Raw genomic sequence first — 19,017 nt, forward strand, 5'->3', positions numbered from 1 at the left:
TGAATAAGGACAAAACAAAGCAGGTAAACCATCAGCTCCTTTCGAAACTGAAGTCACAGTGACTCTACAAGATGGAAAGCACAGAATCCAAGCATATTATACAAAATGATACATACACATTCAAAGGTCTGTATATAACACACCCTGCATGTCTGCACACTAAAATAAATGCAGGACAAATCCATACACATCAACTGAACAGACAAATGAATGGATGCAGTAGCCTCCCTGCAGCCTTGTATTACACACAGTATACCGCACAAACATCATAAGAGGCCAAATTCGTCAAAAACGAACCCAAAAAAACCCAAATTCCTCTGCCACCGCAGGACATATTTAACCAAAATTGAAAGCACACATACTAACTAAAATAATTCAACACATATTGGTCCCTCAGCAGCCGACCACTGTCGTCATCAGGGAAGATTGCCGGATTGTCCCAGTCCATGGCTGGTGGCACTCTGGGGCCCTCTCCTTCCTCAGGCAGGCCACATTGTGGAGGACAGCACAAGCCACAGTAATATCACATGCCCTAACAGGGCTGACCCTTAATTTGTGAAGGCAGTGAAAGCGTGCCTTCAGGAGGCCAAAGGTCATTTCAACTCTGGCCCTGGTCCTGGCATGGGCATGGTTGTAGGCCTGCTGTGCTTCCTGGGGTCTGTGAAAGGTGTCAGGAGAAAGGCTGGCAGCCATACCCCCTGTCTCCCAGCAACACACCAGAGAATTCACCTGTCAACACAAAATCTCATCATTACTACCTCATAAACACAGTGATATTCTTGACACAGCCATGATGGTTATAAATAGGGGTTGTGTGGCTTACCTTGTGATAGGCACTGATAGATTTCAGAGGCCCGAAAGATTCTGGAGTCATGGACTGAGCCAGGCCATTTTGCCACAACATTGCTGATCACACAGTCAGCATTGCAGACCATCTGAAATCATAAGATGAGGAATATTACACCAATCAATGCACATCACTGGCAATGCAGAGTGTTCGTCAATGGACAATATCAAAAAGTTATGTTCACCTGAACATTAATGCTGTGAAAGGATTTCCTATTCACAAAATCGGCCTCATGGGCACCTGAGGGGGCTTTTATCCTTGTGTGTGCAGTCCACTGCACCAATGACATTGGGGAAACCTGTCACACAAAGTAATGAGTATCCTACTATGTGTTAACAGTTGTCCTGTAATTTGTAGATCCTCTTACCTGCAATCCTATAGAACTCCTCTTTGATGTCACAGAGTCTTCTGTGGCCAGGGAAGGAGATGAAGACATCTGCTAATGCTTTGATAGCCAGACACACACTCCTTATTGTGCGGCAAATTGTGGCCTTGTTCAGCTGTTCTGCATCCCCCACTGAGTACAGGAAGGCTCCACTAGCAAAAAAGCGCAAGGCCACACAAACCATTTGCTCCACACTCAGTGCATGGCTCCGTGCAGTGCGGTGCTTAATCCTGGGACCCAGTAGTCTGCATAGATACCTGATGCCATCTGCAGAAAACCTGTATCTTTCATATAGATGGTCATCAGGGAAGGCCAGTGGGTCCAACCGGTCCCTGAAGACCCTTTCTCGCCTGAAGGCTCTCCTCAGCACAAGTGCTTCTTCATCCACCACATCTCGCACGAATGGGCATGCCATTGTCAGAGCAGAAAGGAACACACAATTTTGGGCCTTCATATAGGCTAGTGGCCACACCTGGTGCTGGGGGGGTGGGGCAAAGAGGGCGATGCCTTATAACGATGACTTGGTTGTACGGATTGCTGGGAAAATAAAAAAACTTAGAAAGATGCCACCGTCCTGTGTGCTCACAATAAGAGCTCATATGTCATGGCTCACTTGACTTTACGAGAATATACCTAATTTTTATTTTGAGCTGTGTCATCTTCTTGGAGCTGGGGGAGGAAAGAAAAATAATGATTAATACATTTGTGTTACAGTTAGCATACAGTGTACATTGAAGGCATATCTCACCTCCCTCTCAAGTTTTTTTATTTCAAGGTCCAGTTTCCTAATTGTCCTCTTTTTTATTTCGGACTCCAGTGCAAGATTTTCCATCTTTTTCTTCTTGTACTGAATGTCTATGTCTGCCAGTTCTATTTGGCGCCGGAGGTGGTTGCCATACAACTTTCTGATAGCTTGTGAGCTCTGTGAACACAATACAATTAGCGCAGCTGGAATTTGGCAGGATGTGGTGTCCTTTTATTAATACGCACTATGTTGCCAGGCTGGTTTTCCCACTGTATAGCATCTGGGTCCTGTAAAAGAAATTAGATTTTTGATTTTGATGAGGACTCCTCACCATTGTAGAGTAAATAGTACTTTCACAGTCTTAACATGATACCTCATGCCTTCTGGAATCCAGAGAGATGGTCTCCTCCTCATCATCGTCTCCATCATGTGCTGTTGCTACTGCACTGGGGCCTTCACCCTATCACATTTAATCGGATTCATATTGAAGCTAGTAGACAAGACATGCCAGGCCTACAGTATGCCTTTGATGGAGTACTCACTGGATCAGCATCGTCTGGTGCTTGTGCTGGTGGCTCTAACAGGAACACAGTGCTGCCAGGCACTGCAAGGCAATAGGTAAACCAAAGTCAGACAGTCCAAATTGATTCAATATGAATGTGGTTGTATCCCATGTAGAGATGGAAGGACATACCTTGAATGAAGCGGGTGGCATCTTGGGAGGAACCTATGCTCGTCTCTTTCCCCCAGGGATCCCCTCTAAGACGGGCCTGCCTTTATTTAGCTCCAAGGCCATGTCCTCTGCTGGGGTAAGGTCAGCCTTTGGTGACCCACCACCCGTGCCTTGTCTGTGGGTATTCTTTTCACTGCTAAAACAGTACAGACAATGTGTGAGCAGGCACCTTCTGGGTACAATATATGCTTGTGCTTTGTTAAATATTAGTCAGGGACCATACCATTCTGCAGAATGTTCTTGTATTTGATTTTGACCTGCTGCCATGTCCGTTTTGGCCCGTTCATGTTTAATCTACACACACACACACACACACACACACACACACACACACACACACACATTTAATGGAGTCACACTGCAAAAAATTACTTGGTATTTTTGTCTTGTTTTCAGTAAAAATATCAAAGAATGTATCATAGCTTTAAACAGTGTGATGGAGTTACTTTACACAATTTCACTCATATCTGCAGTGCATTTCAATTAAAAATGTAACCGTTTCATAATTACAGTACAACTGCATTTTTGGAGATGTGAATTAAATATTTGAATTGTAATTGTGATGTTTCAGCGGAGCGGTGAGTGTGTAATTGTGCACTACTTACGCATTCAGGCGGTCTGCAATACTTTGCCACGCTTTTTCTCTTTGCTTTATCACTGTGGCGGTGTTGCCTTTCTTCTTAATTATATCTTTTACCTCCTCGTATGCCTCCATGAGGATTTGTGCTTCCGACGGGGAAAAGTACGCGGCTCTAGTTGCCATGGTAAATCAGTTAATCTGTGATCTGTGGCGGGGTCTATTTGAGTGAGCCGTGAGCGCGCACCTATCCAGGATTGGTTTCACCTGGCTTAATGAATCCGTGTCTGCTCATCCTGGCTTGGTCTTTGTGCAACCAATTAAGCCTGGACGCACATGTTTTGGCTTCATTGAGCTCAGCTGAGTCATTTATCCCGGATGTCTTAATTCTACTTTTGTGCAACAGGCCCCAGGTCGCAGTTGTAATAAATAAAACAATGATGCTCTTGGGGAATCCCCGTCGCCATCTGGGTGGGTGGTCCAAATGATTAGCCAAGCAAGGGAAGTTTGCAACCTAAGCCCCTCAGCCCTCGTTTATAGTTGGCTTTAAGAATGTACAATTATGTTCACTCCGGTCCTGAAACTCCCCATAAAACAACATCAATGGAGAAGTTCACGTAAGTAAAAACGAATGCAAATAAGTTAGACATTTTCCTACTACATAAAAAAAATATTTTTGTTTGTTTATTTTTTGTTATATTTTGGTAAATGTAGAAATAAAACATTTCCCTTCTTCAGAAGTTCCAGCTTGGCAAGCTAACGTAAGTTAGCTAATTATTTTGATAGCTATCATACTGTAGCGACCCGCACAGACAGCTGTGTGTTATGTGCTAGGCTAGGAGGTGGTTGTGTTGTACTGACCAGTACCCGGTGTTCGCGGGGTCCGACATGTCAATCAACCTGCTATCTGCCAATCACGGGAATGCCTGGAATGTTCTGATGCCGGGCATCCTGGTGGTTGGCGTGGAGGGGGGGTTGGGCATTGGAAGTTAAGACCAGGTTCAGCCTTTGTTCTCTCTCTCTCTTATATCTGGGCTTCACAAGAGAAGGTCACGGTTGGATTGTGGGTTATCTGTCATCTATTTGGCGTGTGCTACGGCCCAAACAGTAGCCTGTGTAAAGTTGGTTCAATAAACCGTCAATTCGCAAACTCAAGCCTCTGTCTGGACAATTGTTCATTTATGATCTAGTCAGGTCATTACATTGGTGTCAGAAGTGGGATGAGTGCTTCGTCGAGTGTATTTCGCGCGGATTCTGGTGGGCGGACCGAAGTGGCGACGTCGACGTGGCGTGACGAGGAATCTGGGGCTCAGGATGTAAACAAACATGGCGGCGCCCAGTTCCCGGCTGCGTCCGTATCTGTTAAGACCCCGAAGTATTCCGGTAAGGCGGATTGGGAAGCTTTTCATGCTCAGTTTGAACTGTTAGCTCATTTTAGGGGGTGGTCGGGTGAAGAAAGGGCACTGCAGTTGGCTTTATGCCTCACGGATGAAGCTCTGTCCTGTTTGATATTGATTAGCCCCGAGGACAGGCATGATTATGGTGCTCTAGTGGGAGCACTGAGGAGGCGCTATGGACAGTGTGTACAGCCCGGGCTACTGCGCTCCGAACTGAGGAATAGACGCAGGCAGCCTGGAGAGCCTCTACGGGTGCTAGCTAATGACATTGAGAGCCTCTCTCGGCGGGCATATGCTCACATGCCCCCTCCGTGCAGAGCGAGCTAGCACGGGACCAGTTCATACAGGCGCTCTCCCCTACGGAGCTGCGCATACAGACCCAGCTGGCTCATCCTGAGTCATTGCAGACAGCCTTGGAGATGGCTTTGGAGAGGGAGCTGGTGTGGGCTGGGGCTTCAGCTGGGGCTTTGGTGAGGGTGCAGGGAGACACACCCTCTGTGCGAGCTGGGGGCAGAGCAGCCCGGAGCCGGAAAAGCCTGCTTGGGTGGCCGAAATGACAGAACTCATTCGGGCTGTGTCGCTACAGGCGGCACGAAACACAAGCCCTGGTCCCAGGGTCTGCTGGGGTTGTGGCCAGCCAGGCCATCTGCGCCGAGATTGCCCCATGTCCCCCAGAGCTCAGGAAACGGCTCGGGGTCCGCATAGACCGGGTAGTGCGGACCCCTGGCTTTCTATCCCAACCACCATCATCTTCAGGAGGAGCCCACCGGCACAGATGGGGAAGCAAGGCTCCACTTCCCCCAGAAGCAGACGAGGGCAAGCGGAGGGAGCCTGTTGTTGTGGTGGGCCGGACCTGTGTTGGGGACTTTTGTCATGTCCCTGTCACTGTGGAGGGGTGCCCTGCTCCGCCCTGGTGGACACTGGGTCCACAGTAACCCTGGTGAGGCCAGATATTGTGCCAGGTTGGACTCAGTGTGAGCCTACAACTGTGCAGCTCCGCACAGTCACAGGTGAGCTGGCACCCATGAAAGGGAAGGGAATAATGACTCTGACAGTAGGGGGCAGGACTGTGCGTCATCCTGTGTGGGTGGCGGCTGTGCAGGACCCTTGTATCCTGGGGTTGGACTTTCTTAGGAGCACAGGCTGCCAGTTAGACCTAAATAGGGGCACACTGAGCTTCCAGGGAGGGACGGAAGTCACCATGGCCCCCCTAATGTCACATTCACTCAACCCAACAAACCCTTTACTCCAACAGTTAAAGCAGCAGAGACTCATGGCTGCGCCCCTCCCCACAGCTGTGTGTGACTTTTCCCCAGTCCCCCTGTCACCTACGGCGGTGTGTTACATTCCCCCAGCTACCTCCATGACACAGCCCTCTGTGAGCCCGGGCCGCACCCCCAGCCCAGCTACCCCAGATGGGAGAGGAGAGGACACTGTCTGCAGTGAGGGAGATATGGGGAGGAACTGTGTTGGTCTTGACCCTGAGCAGCAGGAACGGTTGTGGCAGTTGCTGTTTGAATTCAGAGACAGCTTTGCGTTGAGTGAGGAAGAGGTGGGTCAGACTCTTCTGGTGCAGCATGAGATCGACACAGGTGATGCTCGACCCATCAAGATGCGTCCCCGCCGTATCCCGCTGGCACGCCAGGAGGCGGCAGACAAGGCTGTGTTGGAGATGCAGCGGGCAGACTTCATTGAGCCCTCAGACAGCCCCTGGGCGGCGCCAGTCGTCATGGTTCCGAAGAAGGGGGCAAGCTGAGGTTCTGTGCGGACTACAGGCGGCTGAATGAGGTAACCAGGAAGGACTCATACCCCATACCACGTATCGATGAGTCGCTGGACCTGGTTAGGGGTCCTCCTGGTTCTCCTCACTAGACCTCCGCAGTGGCTACTGGCAGGTGCCCCTCTCCCCAGAGGCCAGAGCCAAAACTGCGTTCTCCACTAACAGAGGACACTGGCAGTTCAAGGTCCTATGCTTTGGCCTGTGCAACGCTCCAGCTACTTTTGAGCGTTTGATGGACAGGGTGCTGGATGGCATCCCCGAAAGCAGTGTCTGGTATACCTCGATGACATCCTGGCCCATGGCAGCTCCTTCCAGTCAGCCCTGGGGCGCTACGGCGTGTGCTGGAGAGGGTGGCTGCCGCAGGTCTGAAGCTCCACCCGAGAAGTGCCACTTCATGAGGAGAGAGGTGTCCTTCTTGGGCCACCGAGTGGGGAAGGAGGGGATCAGCACCATGGAGGACAAGGTAGGGGCTGTCAGAGACTGGCCCACCCCCACCGACCAGCGTCAGCTGAAGAGCTTCCTGGGCCTGGCCTCGTACTACAGGAGGTTTGTACGGGGCTTCTCAAGCGTTGCTGCTCCACTGAACCGCCTGCTGCCGAAGGACAAGGCTTTCACTTGGACAGTGGAGTGTGAGGAGGCGTTCAACACCCTCAAACGTGCACTGATCGAGGCCCCGTGCTCGCCCCCTGACCTCACCTTGCCCTTTATCCTGGACACAGACGCGAGCAATGTGGGCATGGGTGGGGTGCTGGCCCAGGTGGGGCCAGAGGGGAGAGAGTGGTGGCGTACTTCAGCAAAACATTTGACAAACATGAGCGCCGCTACTGTGTCACCCGGCGGGAGCTCTTGGCTGTTGTGGCTTCCGTCAAACACTTCAAGTACTACCTGGGTGGTCTGCCCTTTACTGTAAGGACTGACCACTCTGCTCTCCAGTGGCTCATGTCTTTCAGAGAGCCAGAGGGGCAGGTGGCACGCTGGTTGGAGGAGCTTCAGCCGTATGACTTCACGGTGGTGCACAGGGCAGGGGCACGCCACTCCAACGCCGACGCCATGTCCCGTCGGCCCTGTACTGCAGACGGCTGCCGCCACTGTGAACGGAGAGAGGACGGGAGAGAGAGCTGCGGGCAGAGGAGGGTGTCTGTGCCACAGTGTGTCGGGCGAGCGGGCCTGTCTGCTGTGAGCTGCAGACTGTCGACGTGGCTGAATGGCGGCAGCAGCAGGGACGGGACACAGACCTACAGCCAGTGCTACAGTGGGTAGAGGCGCAGGTGAGGCCACCATGGGAAGAGGTGACAGCGCTCTCACTCGCGACCAAAGGGTTGTGGTCGAAGTTTGAGAGACTGCGGCTGGCTGATGGCGTGCTACAGCGGGCATGGAAGGAGTCAGCTACGGGAGAGGAGAGGTGGCAGGTGGTGGTCCCAAAAGCATTGCGGGAGGCTGTGCTCCAGAGTACTCATGGGGGGGTGGGGACTGGACACTTTGGGGTCACAAAAACACTGCGCCGTCTCCGTCAGGGCTTCTACTGGGGGCAGCACAAGAGGGATGTGGAGGACTTTTGTCGCCGCTGTGACAACTGCACAGCGAGAAAGGGCCCCCCAGGCCGCTCTCATGCTCAGCTCCAACAGTTCCCAGTGGGGGCTCCCATGGAGAGGGTGGGAGTGGATGTAGTTGGGCCGTTCCCCACCACAGACAGTGGAAACCGCTGGGTGCTCACGGCCATGGACTATTTCACAAAATGGCCCGAGGCCTATGCTCTGCCTGACCAGGAGGCAGAGACCATCGTCGACGCCCTGACAGCGGGGATGTTCAGCAGGTTTGGAGCTGCAGAGTCCATCCACAGCGACCAAGGCAGAAACTTTGAGTCCCGTGTGTTCGCCACCATGTGTGAGAGGCTGGGTATGCACAAGACCCGCACTACTCCTCTCCATCCTCAAAGTGATGGCCTTGTGGAGCGCTTCAACAAAACGCTTGGACAGCAGCTGGCCATCGTCTCTTCCAAACACCAGCGTGACTGGGACAAGCACCTGCCTATGGTCCTCATGGCATGCCGCTCCGCTGTCCAAGACTCCACCTCCTGCACGCCTGCCCTCCTCATGCTGGGGAGAGATCCGCACCCCTTGCGGAGATGGCGTTGGTCGGCCCCTGGATAGCCCTCATGTTCCTCCGGGGCCGGAGTATGCCCGGAGACTCCAGGACCGCCTGGAGACAGCCCACACCTTCGCCAGAGAGCAGCTGGTGAATGCAGGTGTGAGGCAGAAAAGGAACTATGACGTGCACACCCGGGAAGGCACTTTGTGGCTGGGGAGCTGGTCTGGGTCTACAGCCCCTAAGGAAAAAAGGCAGATGCCCCAAGTTGGACAGTCACTGGGTGGGACCCTGCAGTGTCCTGGAGAGGGTAGGGAGGTTGTGTACCGGGTGCAGCTTCCTCCCAGGGGGAGAAAGGTGGCACTGCACCGGGACAGGTTAGCCCCATACAGAGGGGCCTCTTCTCCCCAAACCCCAGGAACCCCCACAATTCCCCTCTCTGGCAATGACATTCTCCAGGCACCCACCCTCAGGTGCCGCAGACAAGGCTCCAGACAGCCCACTCCCCCTGTCTCCCCCTGTGTCACCGCGTGGTTCCCCAGAACCACGGACTGTATTACCCGTTCCCGCTTCCTTGTCCCCCATATCCCTGCCTTCATCCCCTGGTTCCCAGAGGGGCACTCTGCGACCATCACGGCCACGCAGGCAAAGGAGACCTCCGGGTCGCTTCAGAGACTTTGTTTGTTCCCTCGGGGACGAGGGACTTTGTGGTGGGGGGGCTGTGTAGCGACCCGCACAGACAGCTGTGTGTTATGTGCTAGGCTAGGAGGTGGTTGTGTTGTACTGACCAGTACCCGGTGTTCGCGGGGTCCGACATGTCAATCAACCTGCTATCTGCCAATCACGGGAATGCCTGGAATGTTCTGATGCCGGGCATCCTGGTGGTTGGCGGAGTGGCGTGGAGGGGGGGGGTTGGGCATTGGAAGTTAAGACCAGGTTCAGCCTTTGTTCTCTCTCTCTTACATCTGGGCTTCACAAGAGAAGGTCACGGTTGGATTGTGGGTTATCTGTCATCTATTTGGCGTGTGCTACGGCCCAAACAGTAGCCTGTGTAAAGTTGGTTCAATAAACCGTCAATTCGCAAACTCAAGCCTCTGTCTGGACAATTGTTCATTTATGATCTAGTCAGGTCATTACAATACTGTAGGCGTATATTAATAATTATATATTTCATATAAGTAAACATCCACTCATAATTGAATATGGCGCATATAAAGCACCCACAAGTCACCGGTGGCTGAAAACACAATCATCGCGGGATGAACGAGTGATGGATTTACGGGCAAGGATGGTCCATTTAAAAAATCATCAAAATCATTCCTCCCTCGCCCTGCAAGTGTATACTCGTCAGACGTCATGAAACGTCATCAGAAGTGTCCACTTAATTTGAGGGCTGAGGGAATAGGGTGTGTCTTTTTAAGCGTTTGGAACGAAGAGTTAGGAGAAAATAAAGATGGCGCTGCCCATGTTAAGAGGTTGCAACTGTAGCAGACTGCATTCAGTACTGAGTCGTTTCTTGAAACCCGAGCACGTTGTGCTTCCCGGGCCCAATAAGACCACCCGCCTGGTCCCTACTTTGTCCGGTGGTGTTGTGTCCACCGTTCGACCTTACAGCTCTGATCGAGGTGGAGGTAAACAAAACCAGAAGGTGGTTGTGCTCGGCATCCCCAACCCTTTAATATGGTTCCGAACCCGATTATACTACTTTTTGATTCGGGTTTATTTAGACAAGGAATTCAACATCGAAGAATTTACAGAGGGATCGAAACAGGTAGGTAGGTTACAATCCGTGGAATGAGTGGTCTTTAGCAAGTGGAAGCTAGTTAGAAAATAAATACTTTATTTCTTTTAAGTATTTATGGCATAGACCCATCCAGTTAGACAAGGTGGGCGTTACTGCAAATCCCAGTTTTGTGCACAGTTCAGTTCTGGTTAAATAAGTGACTGTGTCGTCGTCCCCGCCGTGTGTTGTTGCAGGCATTCTCCCATGTTTCAAGACTATTGTCAGGGAGTCAATTTGAGTCGCTTGAAGGTCTGGTTGCTAAAGACGTGAGTATGATATACTCAGACATTTTTGCTAAAACAATTTCTGTGTAGCATTGATATGATACCTGGTAATTTCAACAGCATTCTCTGCAGACATTCGGCCCTTAATCATATTTCCTCCTTCAATTTTCTCCCACACAGCTGATTGCAAAACTGGAAGAGAAATGTGCTCTGCTCCCTCCAAGTCACCTGCAAGCGCTTTCTGCAGATCTGGAAGACTTGGTGTACACAACACCAGGGGATGTTGGCATCTATTATGATGATGATGGTAAGAGCCAGATTATGTTAGTGTATTTTTTTGTTGTTCTTATATGTGACTGTCCTGCTAATTTTTTTAATACATTTTTCTTATGTAGAAAAAATTGATTAAAAAATAATATATATATTTTACATGTAATTAAAGTAGAGACTCAGAGCTAGAACATGGGATATCATACACTACAGTTGATGCAAAATGGGAAAGTAATTCTGCTTTGAAAGTTGATCAACTTGTAACCCCACTTTTGAGAAAATGGCCCCTGAATTGTTTTGGTACACCTACTGGAGAGCTCTTCTTTGTCTACACCCATTGAGCATCGTTCACACCCTCTTAAACCTTAGCCCCACCCATCTATTTGATGATTCACATGTGAGGCCATGTCCTAAACCGGTGATTCCCAAACTTTTTATAGTCTCGTACTAGAGGTCGACCGATTAATCGGCATGGCCAATTTCAAGTTTTCATAACAATAGGTCATCTGCATTTTTGGACGCCGATTACATTGCAATCCACGAAGAGACTGCGTGGTAGGCTGACCACCTGTTACGTGAGTTCAGCAAGGAGCCAATGTAAGTTGCTAGCTAGCATTAAACTTATATTATAAAAAAATCTTAACATAATCACTAGTTAACTACACAGGCTTGATGATATTACTAGTTTAACTAGCTTGTCCTGCGTTGCATATAATCAAAATAACAGGCACCGCATTATCATCGAATCACAGCCTACTTCTCCAAACAAGTGATTATTTAACAAAAGCTAATTTGTGAAAAAAGCACTATTGTTGCACCAATGTACCTAACCATAAACATCAATGCCTTTCTTAAAATCAATGCACAAGTATATATTTTTAAACCGGCATATTTTGTTAAAATAAATTCATGTTAGCAGGCAATATTAACAAATATCTATATCTATATATCTAGCAAACCAGGCAACTAAAAGCAACTTTCTAAACAATGTTTTGATTCGATTCTAGCTTGTTAGCTAGCTAGCCAGTTCAAATAATGACCTTATCATTTTGCTGTCATCTTAACTTTAGCTAATTTGTATTTATTATTACAGGACAATAAACAAACAACAAGATCCTTATTTACAAGACAATGGCGAAGTTATTACAGAAAATGGCTTATAGTTGTCAGTGTGATGAAATAAAAGCAGGGCATTCTACCAGATAATGTTTTTACTTGTACACATGTCTCGTTGGCCTAACGTTATATCCAAATTTGACTTTGGTGCAGGTCATGTTGTTCTTCACATTGCCGTCTCTGGTAAAGACACACCATATCAAATAAAATCAACATTTTTGCAATGAAAACGACTTTGACAAAATTAGAAACGTATAATATTTGAAAATGTAGCTAGCTTGACTCTCTTTCCTGTATAGATGGTTGAACGCTTCTCCATGTGTGTGAGGGATGCAATGGTTGACATTGTTTTTTTTTCAGTTATAAAACAAACTGGGCTCGTAATTGAACAATTTTATTTGTATTTAAAGATGGCATACAAGTTTGTTATTAAGGCACATGAAAGTTCCCATTTCTGCCCCAAAATATCATTTTGATAAAAAAATATACATTTTTACTTTCAAATGCCTAACCCGTGGAGTAGTGACGCGCTATATACGACTAGTTTCCTGAAACGTGTCACATATTGTGTTTTTTTATATCTTTTACATTTGTCTTAAATAATATCATAGTCACTACTGCATACAGAGTGATACTGTTGGGGAATGTAACTAATAAGCTAATGAAGAAGAATTGCTCTTTCTCACACACACACACAAACATGCGGATCAAGATCAGATGGCCAAGACACACACACAGGCTGGCGCACACACACTACAGGCTCTCCTAGGCTGAACATGCAATGATTATACTAATAATGACTTAATTTAGTAACTGTTGACTGTGACCCAACTAATAACCAGGCTGATGAGGCCTTTAAGAACACATCCTTGTTTAAACTTTAATAACCAGCATAATACAGAAAATCTAACACTTACTAACAAAAGCAACATGTATGCTGAGACAAGAGCATATTGGCTGAAATGGGCAGAAAGCAATATAAACATGGCAGATGACTGTTATGCAATTCACTAACACTGGTGGTTCTCAGAGAATGCATATCTTCATAAACAGTACCAGTCAAAAGCTTGGCCACACCTACTCATTCAAGGGTTTTTCTTTATTTTTTTAAAACTATTTTCTACTTTGTAGGATAATAGTGAGGACATCAAAACTATGAAATAACACACATGGAATCATGTAGTAACCAAAAAAGTGTTAAACAAATCCAAGTATATTTTATATTTGAGATTTTTCAAATAGCCACCCGTTGCCTTGATGACAGCTTTGCACACTCTTGGCATTCTCTCAACCAGCTTCACCTGTAATGCTTTTCCAACAGTCTTGAAGGAGTTCCCATATATGCTGAGCACTTGTTGGCTGCTTTTCCTTCACTCTGCAGTCCAACTCATCTCTAACCATGTCAATTGTGTTGAGGTCGGTTGATTGTGGAGGCCAGGTCATCTGATGCAGCTCTCCGTCACTCTCCTTCTTAGTGAAATAGTTGTTTTGTCATTGTTCTAAAAACATTTCTCTCCTCTTTCAGGGCGGAAGTTTGTCAGTATTCTGATGAGATACTGGTATCTGACAAGTGCCCGGTTGCCTGAGGAATCATTGGAGGGAACACGTATCTTTCAGGTGGCCATAGGTGGTGAGGGTGAGCCGGAGACAAAAAGACTGCTCACAGCCAACTATGAGTGAGTTTTCTTTGTATTTTGTTTTTGCTGAAGTACAATGTCACAGTTTATTTAATTGTCTACAGTTGGAGGTAGCTGTGATAAAGCATTCATACTTAATCTGACAAAGAGAGAACACTGAGGCTGTGTTTACACAGGCAACCCATTCTGATATTTTTGCAACTAATTGGTGTTTCGACCAAACAGATCAGATCTTTTGCCAATAATTGTGCAAAAGATCAGAATTGGGCTGTCTTAGGCTGCATTTACAAAGTCTGCAAACAGTTTCTCAGGGATGAGCCCACTGAGATCCTATATCTGTTCCCTAGGAACAACTACCTGCATTTAACCACCTTTGCATGACTCTCAAATGACTCAAGTGTTTAATGTATAGACTTCCTGTTTTAACAACTCTTTATCTATCATGGCTGTTGGCAGATTCCAAAGGGAGTTTACTAAGGGGGTGTTGCCAGACTGGACCATCACCAGGATAGAGCACTCCAAGCTGCTGGATTAAACTTGGATTGAATGGAGATGGAGAGTGGTAGAGAAGCAGGAAACAGAAGACCATCCTTCCTGCTCACCCTACGAGAATATCCCCCCCCACCTGCTAAAATCTTGATGGCCCTCAGGAGCAAAATGACTCTCAAAGCCAAGACCAGGAGAGACATGGGGAATATTTGAGGCCAACTTTCTATCTGCCAGAAGTCACATACTATCCGCTGTAGAAAAAGTACAAAAGTCAAACATGTCTCTTCGTAGTTTACTACTGTTCAGACATCCATGCGAGACCAGTTGTTCCCACTTGTCTCAGGCAGCACCGCAATCTGTGGTCCAAACTAGGCTTTGTTTGTCAGCTCTGCTTTTAGAGCCTGAGATTCTTCCTTCTGTTCAATGGGGAGGGTAGAAAAGGGACAACTGTCACACGTTGTTCTCCTAAATATTTGAGTGAAGTTGAAATGTATAGACTAAATTCCCCCCCCCCCCACCCCCACCAAAAAAGAGAAAATACAGGTTTTATATATTCTCTCTCTCTCAAAAGTTTTTAATCCCCCCCACACCCCAGTTCCCCAACAGCTGCCCCTCAACCATCTGAGGAAAAATAAAATAAAAGCCAATGCAATAAACTAAAGACATCAAGGGCAACAAAAATCATAACAGCTAGGCCAACTGAATATGTTTGAGTGCATGTATGGCGTTATCTACGTGTGTGTGTGTGTGTGTGTGTGTGTGTGTGCATTTGAATGAGAGTGTGTATATGCATGTGTACAAACACCTGCACGACATCAGCCTCAGGAAAACAGGAAGTAGCTGTAACAACACTGCCCCTCCGCCCAGCAACTCCACTCCCACTTGTCTCCAATTCCACATCCCAACCCTCAGCTTCCCTCAGCCCTTATTTGAGCTGTTCTTGATATAATATAGATGTGGTCTTTTATCAAATTGGGCAGTCTTCTGTATACCACCCCTACCTTGTCACAACACAACCAATTGGCTCGAATGCATTAAGAATTATATAAAGTCCCCAAATTAACTTTTAAGAAGTGACTACCTCAGGAAGCTGGTTGAGAGAATCTCAAGAGTGTGCAAAGCTGTCATCAAGGGAAAGGGTGGCTATTTGAAGAATCTCGAATATAAAATGTGTTTACTTGTTTAAAGCGTTTTTGGTTACTACATGATTCCATGTGTTATTTCATAGTTTTGATGTCTTCACTATTATTCTACAATGTAGAAAATTACTAATAAAGAAAAACCCTTGAATGAGTTGGTTCTAAAACTTTTGACCGGTAGTAGGTAGTATGTGTGTGTGTATATGATATATATATATATCAAGAACATATGGTTTACATATGTTTCAAACTTGGGATAAATGGATACAAATAGTGCCTTAAATGTGGTCACTATTTAATTTGGCCAACTCCTTCCATAGAACTAATATTTCATATGACATCACTGTCCATTTTTCGCCTGCTACATTAGGTCAGAGAGGAAGTGGCGAAGCGAGAGCGTTTACTCCACCCAAAATCTGTCCACAAAAATACGACCATGAAATTAGGAATTTTTGTATGGAGGTTAATGAGTGTTGAATTTTATTGCTAATTTCCTATGTGAGGCTTATTTGATTGAATGGACGTTTATAATGGTTATGTCTATACGAATGCACTGATATGTGGACACACATGGCATTTTGTCAACTTTAAGAAAAATGACATATCGGCGTTTCAGCCAGGTCACCTTTAATGCAAGTCCATATTAGACGTCCATAACATAACATCAGGTGTACTATGGGAACTGTAGTCCTCTTAATTCAGAAAATCACAAAGGTGTTTTTCATTTTGTAAAAATGTTTTGTTGAAGACAAATTAAAAATACAACAATTCATCAGATTTTCATGTAGACTACAGTACAGTCTGACTTGGCTCCCCTTCCACATGGCTCAGGTTAGTTTTTAGGTCATAATACAGTCCCTTAAACTTAAGCATTTAGAACATGTACAGTGCAAGAGTGTAATGATGCTGTATCTGGTGTTTGCTCACCATCCTGACATATCCCCACTAACCAAGTTGACCTTGCCTCTTAACTCTTTAAGTGCCAGTGCATCAGCAGCTACAGTTGAAGTTTACATACACTTTAACCAAATACATTTAAACTCTGGAGGTGTGTTTTGGGTCAACAAAGAATAATCCCACTAAGCCAAAAACCAGATGGGATAGCGTATCACTGCAGAATGCTGTGGTAGCCATGCTGGTTAAGTGTGCCTTGCATTCTAAATAAATCACTGACAGTATATTTAATATTGGTTAGAAAAATAAGTCTAAATACAATGTGAGCAAATGAGGTGAGATAAGGGGGGTAAAGGCAAAAAAAAGGCCATGGTGGCGAAGTAAATACAATATAGCAAGTAAAACACTGGAATGGTAGATTTGCAGTGGAAGAATGTGCAAGGTAGAGACAAATAATGGGGTGCAAATGAGCTAAATAAATAAATACATTAGGGGGAGAGGTAGTTGTTTGGGCTAAATTATAGATGGGCTATGTACAGGTGCAGTAATCTGCGAGCTGCTCTGACAGCTGGTGCTTAAAGCTAGTGAGGGAGATAAGTGTTTCCAGTTTCAGAGATTTTTGTAGTTTGTTCCAGTCATTGGCAGCAGAGAACTGGAAGGAGAGGCTGCCAAAGGAAGAATTGGTTTTGGGGGTGACCAGAAAGATATACCTGCTGGAGTGCGTGCTACAGGTGGGTGCTGCTATGGTGACCAGCGAGCTGAGATAAGGGGGGACTTTACCTAGCAGGATCTTGTAGAGGACCTGGAGCCAGTGGGTTTGGCGACGAGTATGAAGCGAGGGCCAGCCAATGAGAGCCTACAGGTCGCAGTGGTGGGTAGTATATGGGGCTTTGGTGACAAAACGGATGCACTGTGATAGACTGCATCCAATTTATTGAGTAGGTTATTGGAGGCTATTTTGTAAATGACATCGTCGAGGATCGGTAGGATGGCCAGTTTTACAAGGGTATGTTTGGCAGCACGAGTGAAGGAAGCTTTGCTGCGAATTAGGAAGCCAATTCTAGAGATGTTTGATGTGAGTCTGGAAGGAGAGTTTACAGTCTAACCAGACACCAAGGTATTTGTAGTTGTCCACATATTCTAAGTCAGAACCGTCCAGAGTAGTGATGTTGGACGGGCGGGCAGGTGCAGGCAGCGAGCAGTTGAAGAGCATGCATTTATTCTTACTTGTATTTAAGAGCAATTGGAGGCCATGGAAGGAGAGTTGTATGGCATTGAAGCTCGTCTGGAGGGTTGTTCACACAGTGTCCAAAGAAGGGCCAGAAGTATACAGAATGGTGTCGTCTGCGTAGAGGTGGATCAGAGACTCACCAGCAGCAAGAGCGACATCATTGATGTATACAGAGAAGAGAGTCGGTCCAAGAATTAAACCCTGTGGCACCCCCATAGAGACTGCCAGGGGCCCGGACAACAGGCCCTCCGATTTGACACACTGAACTCTATCAGAGAAGTAGTTGGTGAACCAAGTTATCATGCCAAGTTGTCCCGAGTCATGGTCCTAGGGCTTTGGTCCTCCGGGAGAGAGAGATTAAGAGGGAGCATTCTTAAGTTCATAAAAGACCATTTCACCAGATAGTACAGACTGAACCTAGCCCCCAGCACATAGACTATTGCAGCATAGATACTGGAGGCTGAGACAGGGGGGTCAGAGGACACTGTGGCCCTATCTGACGATACCCAGGACAGGGCCAACGAGGCAGGATATAATAACCCCGCCCACTTTGCCAAAGCACAGCCCCCACACCACTAGAGGGATATCAACAGCCAAACAACTATACCGGCTGAGTATAGCCCACAAAAGATCTCCACTGCAGGAGTCCGAGGGGGCACAAAACTGGACAGTAAAGATCACGTCAGTGACTCAAACCACTCATGTCAAGTATGGTGAAAAAAGCCTGTGACAATGTGACACAACCCTCATAGGGGACAGCATGGAGGAGCACTAGTAAGCCAGTGACTCAATTATGGAAGAATGGTGCGGCATCCCTCCATATAGACATTTGTAGTACAATCTATGCCAAGGTGCAAGAAGCTGTTTTGACTCGTGGTGGCTCAACACCTTATTAGGACACATTATGTTGGTGTTTCCTTTATTTTGGCAGGTTCCAGTACCTGTTGTAGTTTAGTGCTTCCAATTTCAACATTGCACGTTGCGCTACATGCACAAGAGTTTCAGAGTGACAAGGCTACACAGGGCTATTTCCATGTTGAGGATGTCAACGGACTGTGCACACCTCCATTTCATATTTCACCATGGAATTTGATATCTCCCCTAGCACAAAATGGAGAGGTGACATGGTTGCTTGACAGCTACTCTATGTTGAGGTTGCTGAGTGGGTGTGTGGTGTCATCATTGCATGCTACATCAGGGCTCAGGAGATCACACTGTGTTGGAAGAAGCTGCATTTGATCCATGATAAGTGCTGTACGGTAAGGTGATTATTCCACCCACTGAGTGCTTGGCACAATCACATGCCACAGTCTGCACTCACCATGATGATGGATGGTGCTGATTAGCCCAATCTATTAGAATGAGCTACTATATATTATTTATTACCCAAAATGTACTCTGATCTGCTCTATCAAGAGTCAGTATCGGTCCTGTGGTACCACACCTCTCCTGTCCCTCAGCAGTACTATGTTCCGTATGTTGTTGATGTTGTAGGCTAGTGCCGTGTGTGCACTTTTCTCACACTGCACTGTTTTTTTGTGCCCAGATGTGTTCATCTGCCTAGAGGTGTGGCTCAGCTTTACCCAGCATATGGGTAAGGGAGGTGTGTGTGCGTGTATTCTTAGTGTGTCACACTGCTTTATGGCCCGGAGAGGAGGTAGGTGTGTGTCCTCGCTTTCTGTTTC

At 47.0% G+C, this 19,017-nt stretch overlaps 2 protein-coding genes across 2 annotated transcripts; one reads left to right on the forward strand and one right to left on the reverse strand.

The window, feature by feature from the left end:
* Nucleotides 1–653: 653 nt before the first annotated feature.
* Nucleotides 654–3,707, reverse strand: LOC135574235 (putative nuclease HARBI1). Its single transcript, XM_065025220.1, has 8 exons — nt 2,672–3,707; nt 2,520–2,581; nt 1,981–2,437; nt 1,866–1,901; nt 1,215–1,769; nt 1,032–1,145; nt 824–935; nt 654–729 (listed from the first exon to the last, which is right to left on the reverse strand). The coding sequence occupies exons 5-8, from the start codon at nt 1,281–1,283 to the stop codon at nt 671–673; spliced, it is 354 nt and encodes a 117-aa protein (XP_064881292.1). The 5' UTR covers nt 1,284–1,769; nt 1,866–1,901; nt 1,981–2,437; nt 2,520–2,581; nt 2,672–3,707; the 3' UTR covers nt 654–670.
* Nucleotides 3,708–9,918: 6,211 nt separating this feature from the next.
* On the forward strand, nt 9,919–15,378 carry LOC115132867 (m-AAA protease-interacting protein 1, mitochondrial-like). The gene is made up of 5 exons (XM_029669627.2): nt 9,919–10,320; nt 10,527–10,598; nt 10,737–10,863; nt 13,468–13,618; nt 14,036–15,378. Exons 1-5 carry the CDS (start codon nt 10,003–10,005, stop codon nt 14,112–14,114), a joined length of 747 nt encoding a protein of 248 aa, XP_029525487.2. The 5' UTR covers nt 9,919–10,002; the 3' UTR covers nt 14,115–15,378.
* Nucleotides 15,379–19,017: the final 3,639 nt, after the last annotated feature.

This window comes from Oncorhynchus nerka, linkage group LG1 (genome assembly GCF_034236695.1).
Source record: "Oncorhynchus nerka isolate Pitt River linkage group LG1, Oner_Uvic_2.0, whole genome shotgun sequence".
Lineage (NCBI taxonomy): Eukaryota > Metazoa > Chordata > Actinopteri > Salmoniformes > Salmonidae > Oncorhynchus > Oncorhynchus nerka.

Excerpts from the sequence above, each read along its gene's own strand:
- LOC135574235 (XM_065025220.1), bottom strand. The coding sequence starts at position 1,283 with ATGTCTTCATCTCCTTCCCTGGCCACAGAAGACTCTGTGACATCAAAG. Across the intron at positions 1,146-1,214 it reads GGAGTTCTATAGGATTGCAG|GTTTCCCCAATGTCATTGGT; the intron begins GTAAGAGGATCT and ends TTTGTGTGACAG. Across the intron at positions 936-1,031 it reads TTCACAGCATTAATGTTCAG|ATGGTCTGCAATGCTGACTG; the intron begins GTGAACATAACT and ends TTATGATTTCAG.
- LOC115132867 (XM_029669627.2), top strand. The coding sequence starts at position 10,003 with ATGGCGCTGCCCATGTTAAGAGGTTGCAACTGTAGCAGACTGCATTCA. Across the intron at positions 10,599-10,736 it reads AAGGTCTGGTTGCTAAAGAC|CTGATTGCAAAACTGGAAGA; the intron begins GTGAGTATGATA and ends TCTCCCACACAG. Across the intron at positions 13,619-14,035 it reads CTGCTCACAGCCAACTATGA|ATTCCAAAGGGAGTTTACTA; the intron begins GTGAGTTTTCTT and ends GGCTGTTGGCAG.